The sequence below is a fragment of the Epinephelus lanceolatus genome, chromosome 18 (genome assembly GCF_041903045.1).
Source record: "Epinephelus lanceolatus isolate andai-2023 chromosome 18, ASM4190304v1, whole genome shotgun sequence".
NCBI lineage: Eukaryota > Metazoa > Chordata > Actinopteri > Perciformes > Serranidae > Epinephelus > Epinephelus lanceolatus.
This window is the reverse complement of record NC_135751.1, coordinates 41,280,743-41,301,639: the sequence shown is the minus strand read 5'-3', so window position 1 is coordinate 41,301,639 and position 20,897 is coordinate 41,280,743. Positions and strand designations below refer to the sequence as shown.

General features: G+C 41.5%; 1 protein-coding gene across 3 annotated transcripts; it reads left to right on the top strand.

Annotated features, from left to right (window-relative positions):
* Window positions 1-4,471: 4,471 nt before the first annotated feature.
* tnnt1 (troponin T type 1 (skeletal, slow)) lies at window positions 4,472-19,387 on the top strand. 3 transcript variants are annotated; one of them, XM_033643703.2, is made up of 11 exons: window positions 4,472-4,503; window positions 6,029-6,046; window positions 10,257-10,278; window positions 10,406-10,466; window positions 11,686-11,802; window positions 12,129-12,206; window positions 13,410-13,523; window positions 13,629-13,738; window positions 15,531-15,621; window positions 19,003-19,043; window positions 19,164-19,387. In XM_033643703.2, exons 5-11 carry the CDS (start codon window positions 11,704-11,706, stop codon window positions 19,207-19,209), a joined length of 579 nt encoding a protein of 192 aa, XP_033499594.2. In that variant the 5' UTR covers window positions 4,472-4,503; window positions 6,029-6,046; window positions 10,257-10,278; window positions 10,406-10,466; window positions 11,686-11,703; the 3' UTR covers window positions 19,210-19,387. The 3 variants fall into 3 exon arrangements, with proteins under 3 accessions (XP_033499594.2, XP_078017327.1, XP_078017326.1); XM_078161201.1 differs by lacking the exon at window positions 4,472-4,503 and adding an exon at window positions 8,664-8,684 and having other exon boundaries at window positions 6,036-6,046; XM_078161200.1 differs by lacking the exons at window positions 4,472-4,503; window positions 6,029-6,046 and adding exons at window positions 8,670-8,684; window positions 9,902-9,922.
* The last annotated feature ends 1,510 nt before the right edge of the window (window positions 19,388-20,897 follow it).

Below are 20,897 nucleotides of genomic sequence, written 5' to 3'. Positions count from 1 at the left end.
TATCTCATGCCCCGTATGTCGTAGAGACATGAAACTTTGCACAGAGATGCCTCTCCTCATGAGGAACACATTTGCCTCAAGAACCCATAACTTCCGCTTATATAGATTTTCCGCCATTTTGAATTTTTTGAAAAACACTTCAAATGGATCTCTTCCTAGGAAGTTTGAGCGATCTGCATGAAACTGGGTGAACATAATCTAGGGACCAATATCTAAAGTTCCCTCTTGGCAAAAGTTGGAAAACTTACTAAAACTGAGCTTCTATAAGGCAATGAATATTGTGGAGGGCGTGGCTCATCACATAAAGGTGTATAACATCTCAAGGGTTTCACCCATCACCACGCAACTTTGTAGGCATATGACCACACATAATCTGAGGGGACCCCTCCATTATTGACCCAAACAACATCAAACAAAATGGGGGCGCTAGAGAGCTCATTTCTTATCTAGGCCTAACCGCCATATGGATTTTTACTAAACTTGGTAGATATGTAGAACAGGACGCCTCAAGGTAACTGGAGAAATTTAACTCTAATTGGCAACTGGGTGGCGCTATAACAACAGAAAAATGCTTCAAAATGGCTAAAATGCGACCGATCGCTGTGGCTCCCCCTGTGGACCAATGTTGGTGGTGTTTTCTAATGTTTGGTATGACTAAGTCATGGTATGGTATGCTGCTGCAACAAGGGCTAGCCGCACCTTTCCCATGTGAACTACCAGTGCGCCCCACTTTGAAGTCAATACAACATATAAACACTTTAACTATCTGCCTTTCAACGTGCTACCTCAACTACTAATGTACAGTTTTAGCCCACTAACTATCCCACTATTGGCAATGGTACTACTGTACTTTCAATAAAGCAATCGTACTATCAAATTCACAAACTCTCTGTCTGAATACATAGCTCTTCTTAATGGGTTCAGTTGACTATTTAATCTGCATTTTCCTATGACCTGTATCCCAAACACACACCATGTGAAACTGTACATGGGCAACTGTGCACTCAATGGGTATGGACTAGTAAAAAAATAATGATTAGAGAACTTAAAAAAATTGTCCCAGCATTTATTTATTTTTCTACCTGTTCTTATGTCATCAACACAAAGGGAAAAAATGACCAGACTTAGACAGTGGATTACCAGAATGTTTTTTCTCCCTTGCCTCTCAGGGCTTCCATATTCTGGGACTGGTATCAGTGTTTTCATTTGAATCAAGAAAGAGTCTCAAAGTGTATTTCCCAAAATGTTGAGCTATTTCGTAATTCAAATTTACTATTTTTTGCTGGTGCTTGAAAAAAATGAGGATTTCTTTTTAACAAGTAAGCCATTCTGAAATTAAAGGTAAAAGTTGTGAAGGGTAGAACTTGACCTCTTTGTGTATTAACAAAAAACAGAGTGAGGATCACTAACAGCAGATGGAATATTTGGGGACCTATTGATTGATTGCAGTTGAAAGGATTGTTGGTATCTGGCTATGCCAAGCTGCTGGGTCTGGCACGGAAATGGGCATGACAACAGACGGGGAGAAAGAAGGCCGAGCTTTAGACGGTAGTTACCACCTCGATAAATTCTTCCTGCTGACAGACGGACAGAGAGAGGAGAGGAGAGGTCACAACGCTGTGTCGAAGCCAAACTGATGACAGATTCCTTCAGTTTATCAGCCGCTTGTCAGTTTCTCAGTGAACATGTCAAACTGTGAAGCCAGTTGTTCAGATGGAGGAGTCAGCTTTTACTGCGCATTTTGAAATGCCTGTTATTTATTGTGACGAGTCGTTACAGACTCTCTCAGTGTTTCAAGATAAATCATCTCGTCTAATTTGTCGGAAACACCAGCACAGAGGGAGAAAGGGTGAGTGAGGACAAAAAGGGGAGAGACAGAGACGGGGGACAGAAACTTTATCTCTCCTGATCTTTCTGTGTTTAACCCTTGTCACATTCTCACCTGTTGACGCTTCATCAATCTCCCTGCGTCCCCCCTGCCAGGAAGGTGTCAGCACACACCCACTGCGTATGTCCGTCCCTGAGTGGTGGTTTAATATCAGGACAATGGCAGCTCAGAGGAACAATTTATAGCCAGTGTGCATTGTGTCTCTGTGTTTGTCCAACGTGATTAATCACAGGAGAATAGAGGCTGTGGTCACCTGTGATTTAGAGATGATGACTCACTCACGTACTTATGAACAGCCGGGCCTCCAAGCCTGCGTTTACCAACACCTGATATGGCTTTAAATCAACACATTCTCACTCTGACCTCGTTACATATCAACGTTTGGCTGTGGACTTCCATATACGACGTGCAAGGTACCCTGGGTGTGTTGGTTGCTGACGTTCTTGGACACCGTGTCAAATTCTCTTCTTTCAAGATACGCTTCCATTTTCACAGGAAATTTAGGGTTTACATACAGTCTCTTTCAAAATAGACGCACTATGACGGTACAACACCGTGAATTGACATGGTTAGGTTTAGGAAAAAAGAACAGGGTTTGGCTTTAGAATCTTACGGGAAGGGAACACCAGTCTCCTGGGTCAAAGTTGTTGGACCCATCCACCAGCCCTCCTACCCGCCTCACTTGAACTTCTGCGGCCTTAACTTTTGTTGTTGTCCAGCAGCCTCTCTCCATGACGTAAACAAGTGGCAGCTGGCCATGTACCACGCTGACGTGAAAGGACAGCTTTTTCATCGGGGTCTGACGCCGTAAGTCAGTGCCTAAGCGACACTTTTAGACGACTTCAGAGTGATACCGGGTTGTTAAATATGTTTAATCCAGGCAGTCAGTATCTTTTCTTTATATAATAATTACCAGCCAGGTGTAAACTTCATCTGATCATGCGGTTGCCTCTGTGTGTATAGGTGTGTGAGAGTTTTCTATCTGTCCACAGCTAATCTTGCAAACTACTGGACCAATAAGCCTAATATTTTGTGTAGACATTTATAACTATGCTCAGGGACACCGGTTTTAAAATCACTGCAATGACTCCCTGTGTGTTTCAGGATCGATTTTAAGGTTCTTTTATTAGTTTTGAAATGTCTTAACGGTCTTGGGCCATCTTATTTATCTGACCTGCTTTTATCATATCAACCCTCGCGGACCCTGAGGTCCTCCGGCACCGGCCTTTTAATCGTTCCAAAAGTCAGAACAAAAACCCACAGGGAGGCTGCATTCAGCCATTATGGCCCTCACTTATGGAACAGCCTGCCGGAGAACATCAGGACTGCAGAGACTGTTGATGTTTTTAAAAGGATTGATTGATTGATTGATTGATTTATGCTACATTTTTAATGTATGAAAAGTGCTATATAAATAGAGTTTGATTTGATTTGATATGTGGTTTAAGGGACTAACAATCATTGAAAAACCTGTTTTATTGACTTGTTTTATTCCGTCACTGGCTGCTGACACCTTACTCCTCTTAACTGGCCGGTGTGGGCCGCAAGTTTTCTGGAAATCGGCTAAAACAACAAATCTTAGCGTCAGTTTAAGGCCAAGTTTTGGCCTTTGTCGTGGCTCAAACACTGACATCTATCAAAAAGTTCAGTCTCATTTTGAACAGGGCTCTAGCTAACGTTAGCTACATAAATGTGAGCTTAAAGCCGCAGCCGTGGGTTAGCAGAAGGCTAAAGTATTACCAACATTTTCTGGTCGATATTGACGTGTGTTTTATAAAGTTTACTGTCAGACACTTTTTTTTTTGATCAGTTAATCTTCCTTTGTTTAGGTTGCTTTGCAGTGAATGCAGTTGTTGCCAATGCAGGATCAATAGAATTAGGAACTCCCAATAGGAGCACTCTCTCTCTGAAATGACCTGTGGTTGGTCATGATTTTTTAAAGCCTGAAAACAGAGACAAGAGGAGGTGCAGAAGTCTAGTCTTCTCCCAGAACACTTTAATCATAATATGCTCAGATTTTTTATGGGAGTTTTGCACAATGCTGCCAAAATTAAACTGCCTGCCTCAGCTTTAAATGACTAATCGGTTCATCACTACTTCAAACTGTGATCATGCCTGACGATTTTTCAACCACGTACGCAATTTGCCCAGTTAATCTAAAAACTTAATTATTACAGTATTTTATTATTGATTTTTTTTCTCCTCCTGACTTGGATTCTTGTACATGTTCATATTCTGCTGAATGTTCTTGATCTGACTGTCATGTGTTTCTCTTTATTGCAGCCATGTCAGACGTAGAAGAGGAGTACGAGTGAGTGAAGCATCATCTCTCACTGCTCGTCATTTGACATCTGTTTGTTTCAGTGTAAATCAGCAGTGATGTTAACTGATGAATATGTTTCTCTCTTCCTTTGGCTCGTCTCTCCAGGCAGCAGGGTGAGATCAGAAGCATGTGTCCACATTTGTGTCTCTTACAAACACAATAAACATCTATGAAACATACATGAAACTTTATTAATTTCTCTGGGTCTTTCTCCTCCCAGAAGCTGAAGAGGAGCAGGAGGAAGCTCCCGAGGAGCAGGAGGAGACTGAGCAGGCAGAGGAGGATGGAGTAGGTAAGGTCAGGAGGACGTATAGGACAGCTGCCTGACGTATGGAGATAAAATTGGTTTGGTGTTGAAAAGATTATACAAAAGACGTTAAGAGCAAGAAATTGAAAAGGTTGTGACTGTGATTAAGTGTTCATCTTTCCTTGCTGACCAAAGCTCTCGAAGCAACCCAGTCTCACTCCGAAGTCGTCAAAAACTTCCAGCATCAGACATTGACGAAAAAGCCATCCTTTCATGTCGGCACACTGCACAGCTGGTCACCGTTGTTTAACGGCATCCGGCAGCATCACGGGGGAAACATGGTGGGACAACAATATGAGTTAAGGTGGCGGAGGTCTGTGTAGAGTAGGTGGGAGGGGTGGTGGTTGGGTCCAAAAACCATGGACTTTCACCTGGGAGGCCAGTGTTTACTTCCTGTGAGATTATAAAGTCAAACCCTGTTCTTTGGGTTTTTCCTAAACGTAACCACGTGTGTTTGTTGTTGAAGTGAAAAAAACATCAATTTGAGGCCTTATAGCGACATAGTGCGTTTATATTTCCTGTGAAAACAGAAGTGTATTTTGAAAACAGACAATGCATGTAACAGGCTGAAGTTAACACGGCGTCCCAGAACGTCAACAACCAACACACCCAGGATACCTTGGACGTCATATGTGGACGTGGAAAGTCCATGACCAAACACTGATATGTGACGAGGTCGGAGTGAGGATGTGTTGCTCAAAGATCACAGCAATTGTTCCCTCTCTTCTTCATATCTGTTAGTTTCACTCGTTACGATTGTTATCAGTCCATTAAATGCCTGTTATCACTTGGTATCACCACCATGATAATGCTTTAGACGAGGCAAATTGCACCTACAGGCCAGAAGCTGCACATCTATCACGTCTTCATATGTTTTAGTTTGGTTATCATAGTGAAATGGTCACAGTTTGGTTGGATTTTGGAAAAGATCATGGTTTCAGTTTAAAAACCATGTTTGTCATGTAATTTAAGTTACTTATGCACGTCACTTAAGTTCAGTACGTTACACACGCAAACAATAAGGATTGACCGATTGTCCAGGGGAGTAAAATTCCATGTCGGGTTAGTTAATTTAGTCTGTTGAGAGTTCCACCTGCGTGCTACCAATTGGGCACTTGAAAGAAAATGGCGGCAGGTAAAGACAAAGTTTATCAGCTGAAGTGCAAGCAAGCATTTTATTTATCCTGGAAACAGGAGTTTTATGTGGTTGCATTAAAGGATGTGGGGGAAACTCCAACTATGTATTTTACAAATTGCCACAAGTTTTGAGAGCAAGGCAAACAAAATGGCGTCAATTTTTAAAGGTATGTCAAGTTTGCTAGAGTGCCATGATGAGAGCCAACAGCATCTCGCTGAAGAACAGCAGCTAAAGAACGCTGCCGACAACCCCATTTTTGATTACCAGTAATATTAATTTAAGGTAAGGTAAGGCTGTACTAACTCTGACCTGTCAACTTCCTCTTTATCCTGCTTTCCCATTGGCTGACGCTGTGCTGGTTGGTGGTATCAGAGCACCAAGAGTACCAAGGTAAGGCGACAGTCACATCATTCACACGTTTACATACCTTTTATGACCAGCCCTAAAACCCAGTGCAGGTGAAAGATGTATCTTATTCTAGATAAAGAAAAGAACCTGAGGCATATTTTATTTTAAATCACACCTGGACCACTATGAGACAATCTCAATATATTTTTTTACCTTCACAGTATATTAATAACAAATGTAAGTGATGAATTAAGTTGCCTTTACTTGTTAACTACTGTTTCACACTAATGATAAAACCATGAGCATATTTTCATTGCCTCTGATAGTGTTGTAAACATTTCACTGCTTTTCTCTGATGTTGCAGCCAGTGTTGTAAAGGTATAAACATCTGATATGTGATATTTCTATAGTCCTCTCTGCTTTAGAAGAAGTGTCTCATTCTATTTTGAATTATTTTCAAAGGATTTAAATCTGCAATTGACTTATTTTAAATACTAACAGTGAATCAAATGATCTTATGTAATGTAAAACAGATTTCTTGTGGTGATGAACCCACAGAGAGTTAGGCTGTCAACCAACTGCAATTCTCCTCAATAACATGGGGTGTTTTAGCTTCTTTTAGCTCACTGTTTTGATTTTGATAAACTCTACTTTCATGTTAGGAACAGACAAAGTTAGCATCAAAGTTAGCAACAGACAAATTAGCAACAACAAAGTTAGTGACAGACAAAGTTAGCAATACACTAAGTTAGCATCAAACAAAGTTAGTGTCAGACAAATGTAGCAACAAAGTTAGCTAGAGACAAATTAGCAACTTACAAAGTTAGTGACAGACAAATGTAGCAACAAAGTTAGCTAGAGACAAATTAGCAACAACAAAGTTAGCGACAGACAAAATTAGCAATACACTAAGTTAGCATCAAACAAAGTTAGTGACAGACAAATGTAGCAACAAAGTTAGCTAGAGACAAATTAGCAACAACAAAGTTAGCGACAGACAAAATTAGCAATACACTAAGTTAGCATCAAACAAAGTTAGTGACAGACAAATGTAGCGACAAAGTTAGCTAGAGACAAATTAGCAACTTACAAAGTTAGCATCAAACAAAGTTAGTGACAGACAAATGTAGCAACAAAGTTAGCATCACATCAATTATCAGCTTACAAAGTTAGCGACAAAGTTAGCAATACACTAAGTTAGCATCAAACAAAGTTAGTGACAGACAAATGTAGCGACAAAGTTAGCTAGAGACAAATTAGCAACTTACAAAGTTAGCAACAGACAAACTAGCATCAAACAAAGTTAGTGACAGACAGATGTAGCAACAAAGTTAGCTAGACAAATTAGCAACTTACAAAGTTATTGACAGACAAAGTCAGTATCAAACACATCAACAGACAAAGTTTGCGACAAAGTTAAAACCAGAGCACACATGTAAAATATATCTACAAATAATTGACTTGCAGTGGTTTTCTATGCACTCAGGACCATTAAGTTCTTGGTTTTGAAGGAGAGAAGGTGTGCCAGATGGCTAGATTGTGATTCTTTGGCCGTAACATTGAGGTTCAACCAATGAGATAAACTTTACCTCTGAGAAATGTTTCTATCAGTAAAACTCATTCTGCATGTACAAAAGTATCCAGACGTGCATTGTGAATACGTGCATATGATTATGAATGCTCGCAGAATGTTCCACAAAACTACGTTTCCCACAGCCAATGGTTTGGCTCTCATTGCATGATGGGAAATTAAGTTTAAAAGCAATAGTTAAACATTTTGTGAAATATGCTTCTTAGAGAGAGTTATACGAAAAGATTGATCCCACTCTCATGACTGGGTGCTTTCACACCTGCCCTGTTTGATTTGGTTCAGTCGAACTCAGGTTCGTTTGCCCCTTTTGATTCAGACCAAAGGAGACGACTCTAGGTCTGAAAGCAGCCTGCATTGTAAATATGAAGCCACAGCTAGTAGCTGGTTAGCGTAGCACAAATGCTGTAAACAGAGGAACACAGCTTGCTAGCTACCAGCACCTAAATTAATGAGCTTTAGCTGCTGGTAGACAGAAGTTTTCACCTTTGGACAGAGCCAGGCCAGCTGTTTCCAGTCTTTGTGCTAAGCTAAGCTAACCAGCTGCTGGCAGTTGCCTCATATTAGGCCTAACTGTAGGAGTGGCTTCAATCTTCTGATCTAACTCTCAGCAAGAAGACGAATCAGCATATTTTCCAAAATGTCTAACTATTTCTTTAAGCTTGCTGCCTGAGCAGTATCTGATATTAACTTGGGACTTCTTTTGATCATTCCCCCTCTTCCCTTCTTTTCTCCACATGTTTATTTTCTCTATCTTTGATTTGTCACTTTGTTTTTACTTTTTTATTTTTTCATTTTTGCCTTTCGATCATGTGGCGTGTAATTCCCTCCTTCCTTCCTTTGGTTCTTTACATCTTCATGTCTTCTTGATGTATTTCATTCTCATCTCAACTCTCTTTGCTACCTTCCTCCTTTCCCTCTTTCGTTCCTACATTTTCACTTGTTTTTTCCTGTTTTGCATTCCTCATGTACTTTTCCACCCATCATTATTGACTCTTACGTTGCTCCATGTGTTATTTTTGTCACCCTCCTTCCATCTTTCATCCTGTCTTCATGTGGCTGGTCCATCAGATCAAGACGCCCAGGAGGAAGGTGAGAAATAGTAGATGTGTGGTTCCCTGAAGGTTCCCAAAAAGGCACCTCAGTCCTGATTTTTTCCTCTTCTCAGCACCACGATGGCAAACAACGATGTTTATGTTTTACCTCAAATAATGAGCTAACATATTAAAATGATCAAAGTTGGGGACAGAAAAGGGAGTGGCAAACTGGTGAAGAGTGGTGCATTAAATATGAATAAGAAACAAACATATTTCTCAGGAATGGCCAAAATAAATCTAAAACAGGGGTCAATACTGGACTTACATCCATGACATGACCAGAAACACATCTCCAATAAATACTAATGTTGCTCTGTGTCCTCTTGCTGATATTTGGAGACACTTGTTCATGATCTCTAAATGTAAGATATAAATATTATAGTCAACTGTTGTGCAGCTTTGTTTTAAGATCATGTTTCAACTTTAAACGTTCAGTACAATTTTGACCCATTTCCACAGCTGCAACTGCGGTCAGTATTCTGACGTGTGATTATGCATATGCACAGATGTGAGTTTTAGTTCTTATAATACTTTCCAGAAGATTTAATCCTCAGTGATTAAAGTTGTACCATGTTTTAGAGCACATGCAAGGGTAAAATATATCTACAACTAATTGACTTGCAGTGGTTTTCTATGCATTCAGGACCATTAAGTTCGCCGTCTTGAAGGAGAGAAGGTGTGCCAGATGGCTAGATTGTGATTCTTTGGCCGTATCAGTGAGATTCAACCAAAATTTATATAAATAAATAAAAATATAAATATATATATATATAATTAATATATATTAATATATTAATTTATAAATAAATATATAAATTTCACCTCAAAGAAATGTTTCAATCTGTAATTCTCCAATCTGCATGTACAAAAGTAAAGTAAAGTAAATGCTGCCGTGAGAACACGAACCAACTCTAGGCAATTATACAACTTTGGAACAACATGAGTCCCTGATTCAGACCAAAGGAGACCACTCTAGGGCTGACAGCAGCTTAAATTATAAATACGAAGCCACAGCTAGCAGCTGGTTAGCGTTCCTTCCATACTCCCATCCTTTCTTCCTTGCTCCCTCTCCTCTTCCTTACCTTTTTCTATTCCCTTGCATTCCTCATGTACTTCTTCGCCCATCATTATTTACTCTTATGTTGCTCCATGTGTTATTTTTGTCACCCTCCTTCCATCTTTCATTCTGTCTTCATGTGCCTGGTCCATCAGATCAAGACGCCCAGGAGGAAGGTGAGAAATAGTAGATGTGTGGTTCCCTGAAGGTTCCCAAAAAGGCCCTGCAGTCCTGATTTTTCCCTCTTCTCAGCACCCTGTTGGCAAATGAAGACGTTTATGTTTTACCTCAAGTAATGAGCTAACATATTAAAATGATCGACAGCCACTGGACTCGACTTTTAACAGCAAAGCTTACACGTCCTCATTCCCACGCTTGCTGTGCTTTCAGTCACGTTAATAGCTTCATTAATGACCTTAAGATTTGTCCTTTCACGTGTTTGGGGGAAACATTTTTACCAGTATGATCATTTATATATTTTTTACTTGTCTTTCTCTTTTTCATCATTAGAGGAGGAGCGCCCCAAACCCAAGTATGTTCTTCCTTTTTTATCATGTTTGCATCCAGTAGTTATTTTTCTCTGTGTAAAAAATAATTTTCTTAATGTTATTTTTAATATTTCTAAATATTCTCTCAAAATTCTTCCTTTTGTTCTTCAGACCTCTGGTGCCTCAGCTGGCCCCTCCAAAGATTCCTGAGGGCGAGAGGGTGGATTTTGATGTGAGTCAGATCCATTTAATTTTCTAACTTTTTATTTACTTTGCAGCTGCGTCATAAATATAATCGAAACCACAACTGATAATGTTGTAGTTTGATAAAATACAGCTCAGTTATAAACCGAACAAAGTATTAATTCGAGATATCTATTTTTTTAGTTTGCCTGGTTCCGCTCATATCAGAGTGATTGTACACAAAGTGTTTTACACAGAGTAGTTTCTTCCTGCTCCATGATCAAATCTGGTGTTCCACAGGGAACACTACTTGGACCACTTTTGTTTTGTGTCTGGTTCTGGTATATTGAGAGCAAGTCTACCGGAGTCAAATTCCTCCTATGTATACACGTACTTGGCGAATAAAGCTGATGGTTTTAATGTTTTGGCCAATCAGTGTAGCTTCTTATAGGGATACAATTACACTGGAGCCTTTGCTGGAGCGGCACGATAGCTAACGTTAGCTTGTGAACTAAAAATAGTAAGTCTCTCTCTTGCATGCAGCATTACAGAAATACTAAACGTTAGTAATGTTATGTTGAATATGACATCGTCAATCCAAGAGTTACCTTTTATGGTGTCCAGCATGTCAGATTTTTGTCATCAGTCCTGACTCGGTGTATTTCCAGATAATATTACAGTAGACATCACATTTAATTTACACCTGAGGTATTTTGCTTGCATGAACACAGGGTTAACTTGCTCTGGGCAAGTTTTAATGTCGAGTTCTGTGACAGGAAAAATATGCCACCAGGTAGAATCCACTCAGTGCGCTGGGGCTCTAAGAAATCTAGAGATAATGTGCAGATTTTGTTTTACACCATCCATGAATCAGTTAGTTGAGGAGATGGTACAATTTCAGTTGACCAATCTTTTTTGGTTGGTTGCAGTCCTATTAAAATACCACAAGGATTATCATTGCTATGCTGACGACGCACAAATCTATCTTCCTGTAACGCCCACTCCCCTCTGACGCAGAAGAAGCAGGTCTTTGCACAAATAGCATTGCTAATAATTTCTATCCAAGAACTTAAATTAATTACAGGAACTGGGAGGCAATTAATTCTGTAAATTCAAACAATCTCACACAGGTATTTTTATCTGGATTTGTTCCAGACCTCCATCAGTTTTACATGAAGGCAGTGAACACACATGAATCCAAAGGGTGTATCAATAGTGAAATAATCAGACTCATTTGAGCCATAAATTCCCATTTTTTTCCCAAACAGGACATCCACAGGAAGCGTATGGAGAAGGACTTACTGGAGCTGCATACTCTGATTGATGTCCATTTTGAGCAGAGAAAGAAGGACGAGGAGGAACTCATCGGCCTCAAGGACCGAATCGTAAGTTTTCTCTGATACTTTCTGGTGAATGTGGAAATATGAATGGAACATTAAAGACATGATCAAGTGGAAACAGAAACTGAACAGCGACAGGAGAACATGGTTTTACTGCAGTGTCAAAAGTCTGATTGTTTCTTCACAGCAGTGGCAGAAAGTTTAAGTTGTTCCTAAATAATTAAACGTATTTGTCAGTTATCTTTGAAAGAGATAAGAAATGAGGTGATACAAAATCCCCTCTGTAATGTGGTCTATTTTTTAATCCAAATGTTGCTACATGTTTAATATATTGGATAATTTCATGGTTTCTTTGCTTTGGTGTCCTTCAGGAGCGCCGTCGGTCAGAGAGAGCAGAGATCCAGAGGGTTCGAGCAGAGAAGGAGAAGGACAGGCAGAACAGGATTGCGGTAACACACACACGCATTTATTACTCTGTCCACACTGTGATATACACTCACTGGGCCACTTTATTAGGTACACCTTGCTGGTACCAGGTTGGACCCCCTTTTTAATTCTTGGTGTCACAGACTCAACAAGGTGCTGGAAACATTCCTCAGAGATGTTGGTCCATATTGACATGATGACATCACACAGTTGATCCATGATGAGACTCTCCCGTTCCAACACATCCCAAAGGTGCTCTATTGGACTGAGACATGGTGACTGTGGAGACCATTGGAGTACAGTGAACTCATTGTCATGTTTGAGATGATGTGAGCTTTGTGACATGGTGCGTTATCCTGCTGGAAGTAGCCATCAGAAGATGGGTACACTGTGGTCATAAAGGGATGGACACGCTCAGCAACAATACTCAGGTAGGCTGTGGTGTTTAAACCATGCTCAGTTGGTACTAAGAAAATCTCCCCCACACCATTACACCACCAGCAGCAGCCTGAAGCGTTGATACAAGGCAGGATGGATCCATGCTTCCATCTGAATGTGGTTTTTCCAATCTTCTATTGTCCAGTTTTGGTGAATTGTAGCCTCAGTTTCCTGTTGTTAGCTGACAGGAGTGGCACCTGGTGTGGTCTTCTCCTGCTGTAGCCCATCTGCTTCAAGGTTGGACAAGGTGTTGTTGCTTCAGAGATGCTCTTCTGCACACCTTGGTTGGAACCAGTGCTTATTTGACTTCCTGTTGCCTTTCTATCATCTTGAACCAGTCTGGCCATTCTCCTCTGACCTCTGGCATCAACAAGGCATTTTGGCTCACTGGATATTTGCTCTTTTTGGGACCATCCTCTGTAAACCCTAGAGATGGCTGTGCTGAAAATCCCAGTAAATACTCAGACCAGCCCGTCTGGCACCAACAACCATGCCACGTTCAAAGTCACTTCAATCACCTTTCTTCATCATTCTGATGCTCCGTTTGAACTTCAGCAGCTCGTCTTCACCATGTCTACATGACTAAATGTTAATGAGCTGCTGCCATGTGATTGGCTGATTAGCTATTGCGTTAACGAGCAGTTGAACAGGTGTCCCTAATAAATTGGCTGGTGAGTGTGTAAGTAAAAGGCATATAAATCTGCTCAGTACAACACAGCGTAAAATCTCCCCTTCAGTTCAACATGTAACATTGCTCCTTCATCACCTCATTCTTCTTCATCTGGCAGGAGGAGCGTCACAGGAAAGAGGAGGAGGAAGCCAAGAGGAAGGCTGATGACGACCTCAAGAAGAAGAAAGTGCTGTCTGGCATGGGAGCGAACTTTGGAGGCTTCCTGGCGAAGGTCAGACAGCTGCTGTTACTCTCAGCAGAGATCATAATGATGATGATAATGATGATGATGATGATGATGATTATACAGAGGATGACTGTGTGTGTTGTGTCCCAGGCTGAGTCGAGGAAAGGCAAGCGTATGACAGGCAGAGAGATCAAGAAGAAGACGCTGATGGACAGACGGCAACCGCTAGGCATCGACAACATGAGGGAGGACGCCCTCAAGTGAGTCTCGTCTACCTGTTCTTCAGAAAGCTTCGCCACAGTCATAGAAACACAGAGTAGCTGTCATGAGCGTACCTTCTGAGATTTCAGCCTGCTGTTCCTTGGCTCAGTGGGTTCGCCCTGAACGACAGTCAGGAGCATCTGCTCTCTGAAGTTAACCTGGCGTTTATACACAACTGTGCAAACAACAGAATGATTAATTCACAGATCTCACATCATAAACTGAGTATGAACAACCTGGAACATGATTTAACTAATTCATTTATAGATTTAACTAATTAGGCTTAGCGTGGCGTCAGAGGCAAAGTCCGTCCCCCTCCAGTGTTTCCCCCATGGGACCTTATTTCTGACGAACAATTTGCACAGTAGTTAGTAGTTGGCAAGAGACAAATAATTTTTGCTGATAATTTTTTCGGCAGCACAGTGGTGCAGTGGTTAGCACTGTCGCCTCACAGCAAGCGAGTCCCTGGTTCAAACCTCGGGGTGGAGTTTGCATGTTCTCCCTGTGTCAGCGTGGGTTTCCTCCAGGTGCTCCAGCTTCCTCCCACAGTCCAAAGACATGCAGGTTAACTGGTGACTCTAAATTGTCCGTAGGTGTGAATGTGAGTGTGAATGGTTGTCTGTCTCTATGTGTCAGCCCTGTGATAGTCTGGTGACCTGTCCAGGGTGAACCCTGCCTCTCGCACAGTGTCAGCTGGGATAGGCTCCAGCCCCCCCGCGATCCCTAACAGGATAAGCAGTTACAGAAAGTCACGTTTGTCAATTAAAAGATAATTTTGTAAGTCAAAATAGTCATTGTTTGTCATAAAGAAAGTACACACCGAAAGTCGTGTCACTGGCGCCATAACTCTCTCTCTCTCTTGCGATGATAAGATACGATGTCTGTGTGTTTCGTACTGGGATTTACTCACACAAGCAAAAACAGGTCTTACTCTCTTTTTCATTTCCCGGCTGATGAAAACACCAGGAGTCCCTGAACAAAACACGTCTAAAGAAGAAGTGAAATGTGAAAGTAAAGGCCGTTTTGGTGTTTGTGACTTATATTTTGCTGGGGTCCATGTCGTTGGTCCGACAGCCCATTAGTCCGACGTCAAGTTGTTCCGATATGTGATTATACTAGGCTATACTGTATTTGTGTACCATAGAGGATCAGCAACGCAACAAAAGTAGGCTACTGGTCATACATACAAGTGTCATAGAGAGAAGAGAATGAAACACCATAACCTCCTGTTATTAACTCTGGGGTCTGGGTTGTGTGGGGAGCTCTCCGCGGTGCTGAACGGCTTCCAGCGGGCGTATTTCTGCCTTGATGGTGCGCCGCGACCGGCTCTGGGTCAGCTGGGAAAGGCTTGAGGCGAAGCAGGCTCACAGCTTATGTGTTTGCCACTTTCTTTTTCATTTTAACGCACACCATGATCTTTTCCTGACCCTAACCAAGTGGTTTTTGTGCCTAAACCTAACCAGACCTTAACCACAGGGCATCATGATGATTTCGGAACAACGGGACTTCGCAACAATGGGTTTAATATGATTGGAACAATGGGCTGTCGGACCAATGGGCTGTTCCCATTTTGCTGGACAAGATTGGTACAACAAACCTATATAAACTGCAACTACTCTGACTCCCAAAATCATCTTGTTTTTAAAAGATCTTTAAATCATTTCAAACAACACCCAATAGCCAATCATATCACCCGATTATAAACTAAACAACCTGACTTAGTAGCAGTTACAGCTAAATTAACAAATTAAAGCTAAAATGATTTCAAGCTTTTGTCTTTGTGTTTCCAAGGCAACGAGCACAGGAGATGTGGAATGTGATCTACCAGCTGGAGTCTGAGAAGTTTGATTACATGGAGCACATGAAACACCAGAAATATGAGGTACGGTTTGTTTTGCTATGGAAGCTAACGTTAGTTAATGTGCTAAAACGTTAGCGTTCCAGAGAAATCCAATATTCCTCTTAATCCCTCCCCAGTTTCTGATGAGGTGACAGGGCCGGACTGGGACAAAAATTCAGGCCGGGAGTCATACATCCACCCAGGCCACCCAATCCACACATTACACGCTCACACACGTGCACGTGCACACGGACACACATATGGGCTAAGTAATCACCAAAGCTCATTATTCCAGACTGACAGTCACACAACAAACACAACTGTAACAGCAACCCTACTCACAGTCCTCCAGTCCAGTGCTTTTCTCTTCCCTACCCTCACCAGATGTGCCCCTCAATAAACCAGGACTCCTATGAATGGGTATTATGCTGAACTAAACAACATGATTGTATTATTTTGTCAGCAAATCATTTTGATGTCAGCTTATCATAATCAATATGGCAACACATATTCAATGCAACTGTAAAATAAACAAGTAAAAATGTAACTCAGCAGCAACTTCAACTTATCTGATCTTATTTCAGTAACATTAGATAGATACTGAAAACTTTTGAACTTAGACAAGAGCCTGTCCTTAAGAGGGGTCCCCAAACTGTTTCAGCCTGCGCTGCAACCCACCTGTGGAGATATTTTTGACCCAGGAAGACCTACCAAATATTTTGTGCAGTGTGCAAAGGTGTGCAAAGGTGAAATAAGTAAAATGTTTCTATGTATTGGTCAGTAGTCATCAATATAGTATTCACTTTTTCAGTCTTCAAAGATACTGCAGTGATCAAATGAAAGACAAAGGCAGGTGAGATTAGTGAGATTTTAATTAAAACAATAAAACAATCACATGATTCTGTTTCAATTTGTGTTTCAAAGTTACAGCTGTAACCTACATGCACATTATAATATAGAAAATAAAGTGCTGTGACTTTTATTTAAAATAAAATAAACATAGCTTTAGCTAAACATAGCCTTAAAATAGTATCAAGTATGCATGCATCTTTTTCTCCATAAAAAGTGTTTAGTGTGGCGCCTGGACCTCTGCTGTTACCCACTCATGGGTTGGGACCCAAAAAGTCACCGCCTTAGAAGGTCAGCAGGTTGTGCATTTCAGCTATATAACCCTACATGCAAATGAAAATGCAGAAAACAGTGTTGTGACTGTTCTCACTTTGTGAAATAAAATAAATGAACTTAAGGGCCCAGTGTGTAATAATCAATGTAATTTGTGGCACAACAAACCTAGAGAAAAATTGAACCTAATATTTATGAATGTGTTCAAATAAGAATATAATCATTTAACTACTAAAATCGTTTTGCGTTTAACTACTTAGAATAAGCCTTGGCTTTTATTCATACATTCATACACCTGACCGCTTGCTTCCCAATTTTACACAATGAACCTTAAACCAAACATAGCCTTAAAGATAGCCAGCCACACACACACACACACACACACACACACACACACCGTAGTTACTGTTGCCATGGTCACACACACCATAGTTACTGTTGCCATGGTCACACACACCATAGTTACTGTTGCCGTGGTCACACACACCATAGTTACTGTTGCCATGGTCACACACTGTAGTTACTATTGTCATGGTCACACACATCATGGTAACTGTTGCCATGGTCACACATCATGGTTACTATTGCCATGGTCACACACCATGGTTACTGTTGCCAAGGACACACACACCATGGTTACTGTTGCCATGGTCACACACACCATAGTTACTGTTGCCATGGTCACACGCCGTAGTTACTGTTGCCATGGTCACACACACCATAGTTACTGTTGCTATGGTCACACACACCATAGTTACTGTTGCCATGGTCACACACTGTAGTTACTGTTGCTACGGTCACACACACCATGGTTACTGTTGCCATGGTCACACACTGTAGTTACTGTTGCTATGATCACACACCGTAGTTACTGTTGCTATGGTCACACACCGTAGTTACTGTTGCCATGGTCACACACTGTAGTTACTGTTGCTATGGTCACACACACCATAGTTACTGTTGCTATGGTCACACACACCATAGTTACTGTTGCCATGGTCACACACTGTAGTTACTGTTGCCATGGTCACACACACCATGGTTACTGTTGCCATGGTCACACACTGTAGTTACTGTTGCTATGATCACATACCGTAGTTACTGTTGCTATGGTCACACACACCGTAGTTACTGTTGCCATGGTCACACACGGTAGTTACTGTTGCCATGGTCACACACACCATAGTTACTGTTGCTATGGTCACACACACCATAGTTACTGTTGCTATGGTCACACACACACCATGGTTACTGTTGCCATGGTCACACACACCATAGTTACCGTTGCTATGGTCACACACCGTAGTTACTGTTGCCATGGTCACACACACCGTAGTCACTGTTGCTATGGTCACACACACCATAGTTACTGTTACTATGGTCACACACCGTAGTTACTGTTGCCATGGTCCGCACACTAGTTACTGTTGCCATCGTCACACACACCATAGTTGCTGTTGCCATGGTCACACACACCATAGTTACTGTTGCCATGGTCACACACACCGTAGTTACTATTGCCATGGTCACACACCATACTGTTGCTATGGTCACACACCATGGTTACTGTTGCCATGGTCACACACACCATGGTTACTGTTGCCATGGTCACACACCGTAGTTACTGTTGCCATGGTCACACACACCATGGTTACTGTTGCCATGGTCACACACACCGTAGTTACTGTTGCCATGGTCACACACACTGTAGTTACTGTTGCTATGGTCACACACACCATAGTTACTGTTGCTATGGTCACACACACCATAGTTACTGTTGCCATGGTCTCTCTCTCACACACACAGACACAGACACACGCGCACACACACACACACACACACACACACACACACACACACCAGTGTTTACTGTAATGGAAGCAATTCATTTGTCTTCAATCATACTTTAAGTGAATAGAAAATAAGTCACTCCTCTCTGCTGGCACAGTGATAATAATAAAATAACTGGAACCAAATGGACCCTTACGGGTTAATTTGGCTCTTATAGCTCATCATCAGTCATTTGTCTGGCCTCGGCTCGGTCCCCATCCTGAGAAGCAGGCCAGAGCAGACCACTTGTGGGCCAGGCCACTGGGGAACTTCCCGGTTCTCCTGTGGGCCAGTCCGGGCCTGTGAGGTGGACATGATAACCCTTAATACACATAATGTTATTCATCCCTACAACAGGAAATACTTTTTCCCTAACCTGATATGAAGTGTGCGCTGCACTTGAAATCTGGATCTTTTTCATCACGAGTTTTAATTTTGTATCTCTGAGTTTTGTTTGTTTCCCTCCTGCAGATCATCGTGCTGCTGAACAGAATCCAACATGCTCAGAAATTGTGAGTCTTTATTTTTATACTAAATATGATCGACTATGAATCTGCTGTTCATCTGTTTCTCCAGTCCTTGTTACATCCTTCCTTACTTCCCTCCTCTTTCCTCCTCTCTCCTTCCTGCAGTAAAAAGATCCATGGCAAAGGGAAGGTGGGCGGTCGCTGGAAGTAAAGGAGGGAAAACCTCCAAAAAACACAGAAATGGAGGCAGTATATGAACAGAGGAATCACATATTTCCTCTCCATGGTTTCTTAGTGTCAGGGCCGCTCTGTTGGCGTTTCCTGTGTGTGTGACAGATATTGACTCTTTCTTGATAAGATGTATTGATAATAAAACGACATGCACTCAGTTTGGAGTTGTCACTGTTACATTGTTATTGGATTATTTTGAAGTTGTGAACTTACAACCTTAAAAGCAAGGTCAACTAAATATTTTTTTTGTCTTGAAGTTGTCCCTAACGCAATTGTCAGTCATGTCAGTCGCTGCCTGTGAGCTGCAATCAAACTGTCAGACAGCGCTGATTCTGGTTTGATGTAAATGTCGGGTTCACACTACATGACATCAGCCCGATTATAGTCCGATGTGCCATCGTATAACGTCAGCTTGGATCGTTAACGACAGCGAGTGTCGTACATGATTCGAGCCGACACTGTATTCTCGGGTGGTGTTAGACATTGTCTTGACATTGAATTTTGGTCACCTGATGTCACAACCTACATTCAACCAAATATCAGTGTCTGGGTGTGCTCACCTTTATTTCTCAGATAACTTAAGATCCAGACGTTAGGAGGTTTTTACCAGGAGCCAAATTATCCACAGACGTCTCTTCCTCTCCAAACAAACAGACCAGCTGATTGAAACTGGTAAAAATACTGAATGTTTCATATTAAAAATCTGTTTTTCCAACACTGCCTGTCACGGAGGGGCCGCTTATTATGGTGGCCAAAATGCAAAAACGTGAAAATGCAAATGTCTCTATCTCGAGCCAGTGTTTGGTTTGTCCGTTCTGGGCTACTGTAGAAACATGGCGGTGTTAGTAGACGAGGACCTGCTCCCTATGTAAATATAAACAGTTCATTCTAACGTAACAAAAACACAACCGTTCTTCAGGTGATTATACACTGAAGAAAACATACTTATTATATTATATTCCATTTCTGCTAATATGTCCCTCTGAATCCTTCACACTGGAGCTCTAACGTAACGTCCACATCAGATAGAAAAATGGGCAAACGTGTGAAATAATGACAAATTAGACCTCATTTTGAAACATAACTTCCATCTTGTGACTTTACTGGATTGTTTTTCCAGTAGTTTATTGTGCTTTCAGTGTCGTTGGTGAACACGGTGTGTTTTTCCTTCTGTTTCTTCTTCTCTCCTGTCTGTGGTAATTATGTTTCCTGTCCGACCCCTCTAATTCCTGCCTCACATGTTTGGCTCACTGCGTGAGACAAGGACTAAAGAGGACACACTGTTAATCTGGTCTTTCACTCACTGCATCAAATCAGCACACACACACACACACACACACACACACACACACACCACTGACCTCGGTGAAATCAGATGTATCAGTAAGCGTTACGCTCCCTTTGGGCAGTGAGGACCTCAGTTTGTCCACAAAAAGCCTCCATGTTAATTACTGGATTAGTGGGACAAACAGTAACAGTGATCAGAGGGTGAAGGATTAGTTACTCTCTGAAAATTACAGTCAGCGGTTCAGTTCCTCTGACAACTCGTGTCACAGCACCACTGATCGTATTAAAACCCTGCCTGAAGCAGCAGGAATATTTTATGGTTTAGAGTTTTCTATTGAAAATGGTGAATCTAACTGGTTCTACTGGTGTGTGTGTACGTGT

Bases quoted from the DNA above. Each gene is read 5' to 3' on its own strand.
- tnnt1 (XM_033643703.2), top strand. From the start codon at position 11,704: ATGGAGAAGGACTTACTGGAGCTGCATACTCTGATTGATGTCCATTTT. The intron at 11,803-12,128 runs GTAAGTTTTCTC...GGTGTCCTTCAG, and splicing joins TCGGCCTCAAGGACCGAATC to GAGCGCCGTCGGTCAGAGAG. The intron at 13,739-15,530 runs GTGAGTCTCGTC...TGTGTTTCCAAG, and splicing joins ATGAGGGAGGACGCCCTCAA to GCAACGAGCACAGGAGATGT.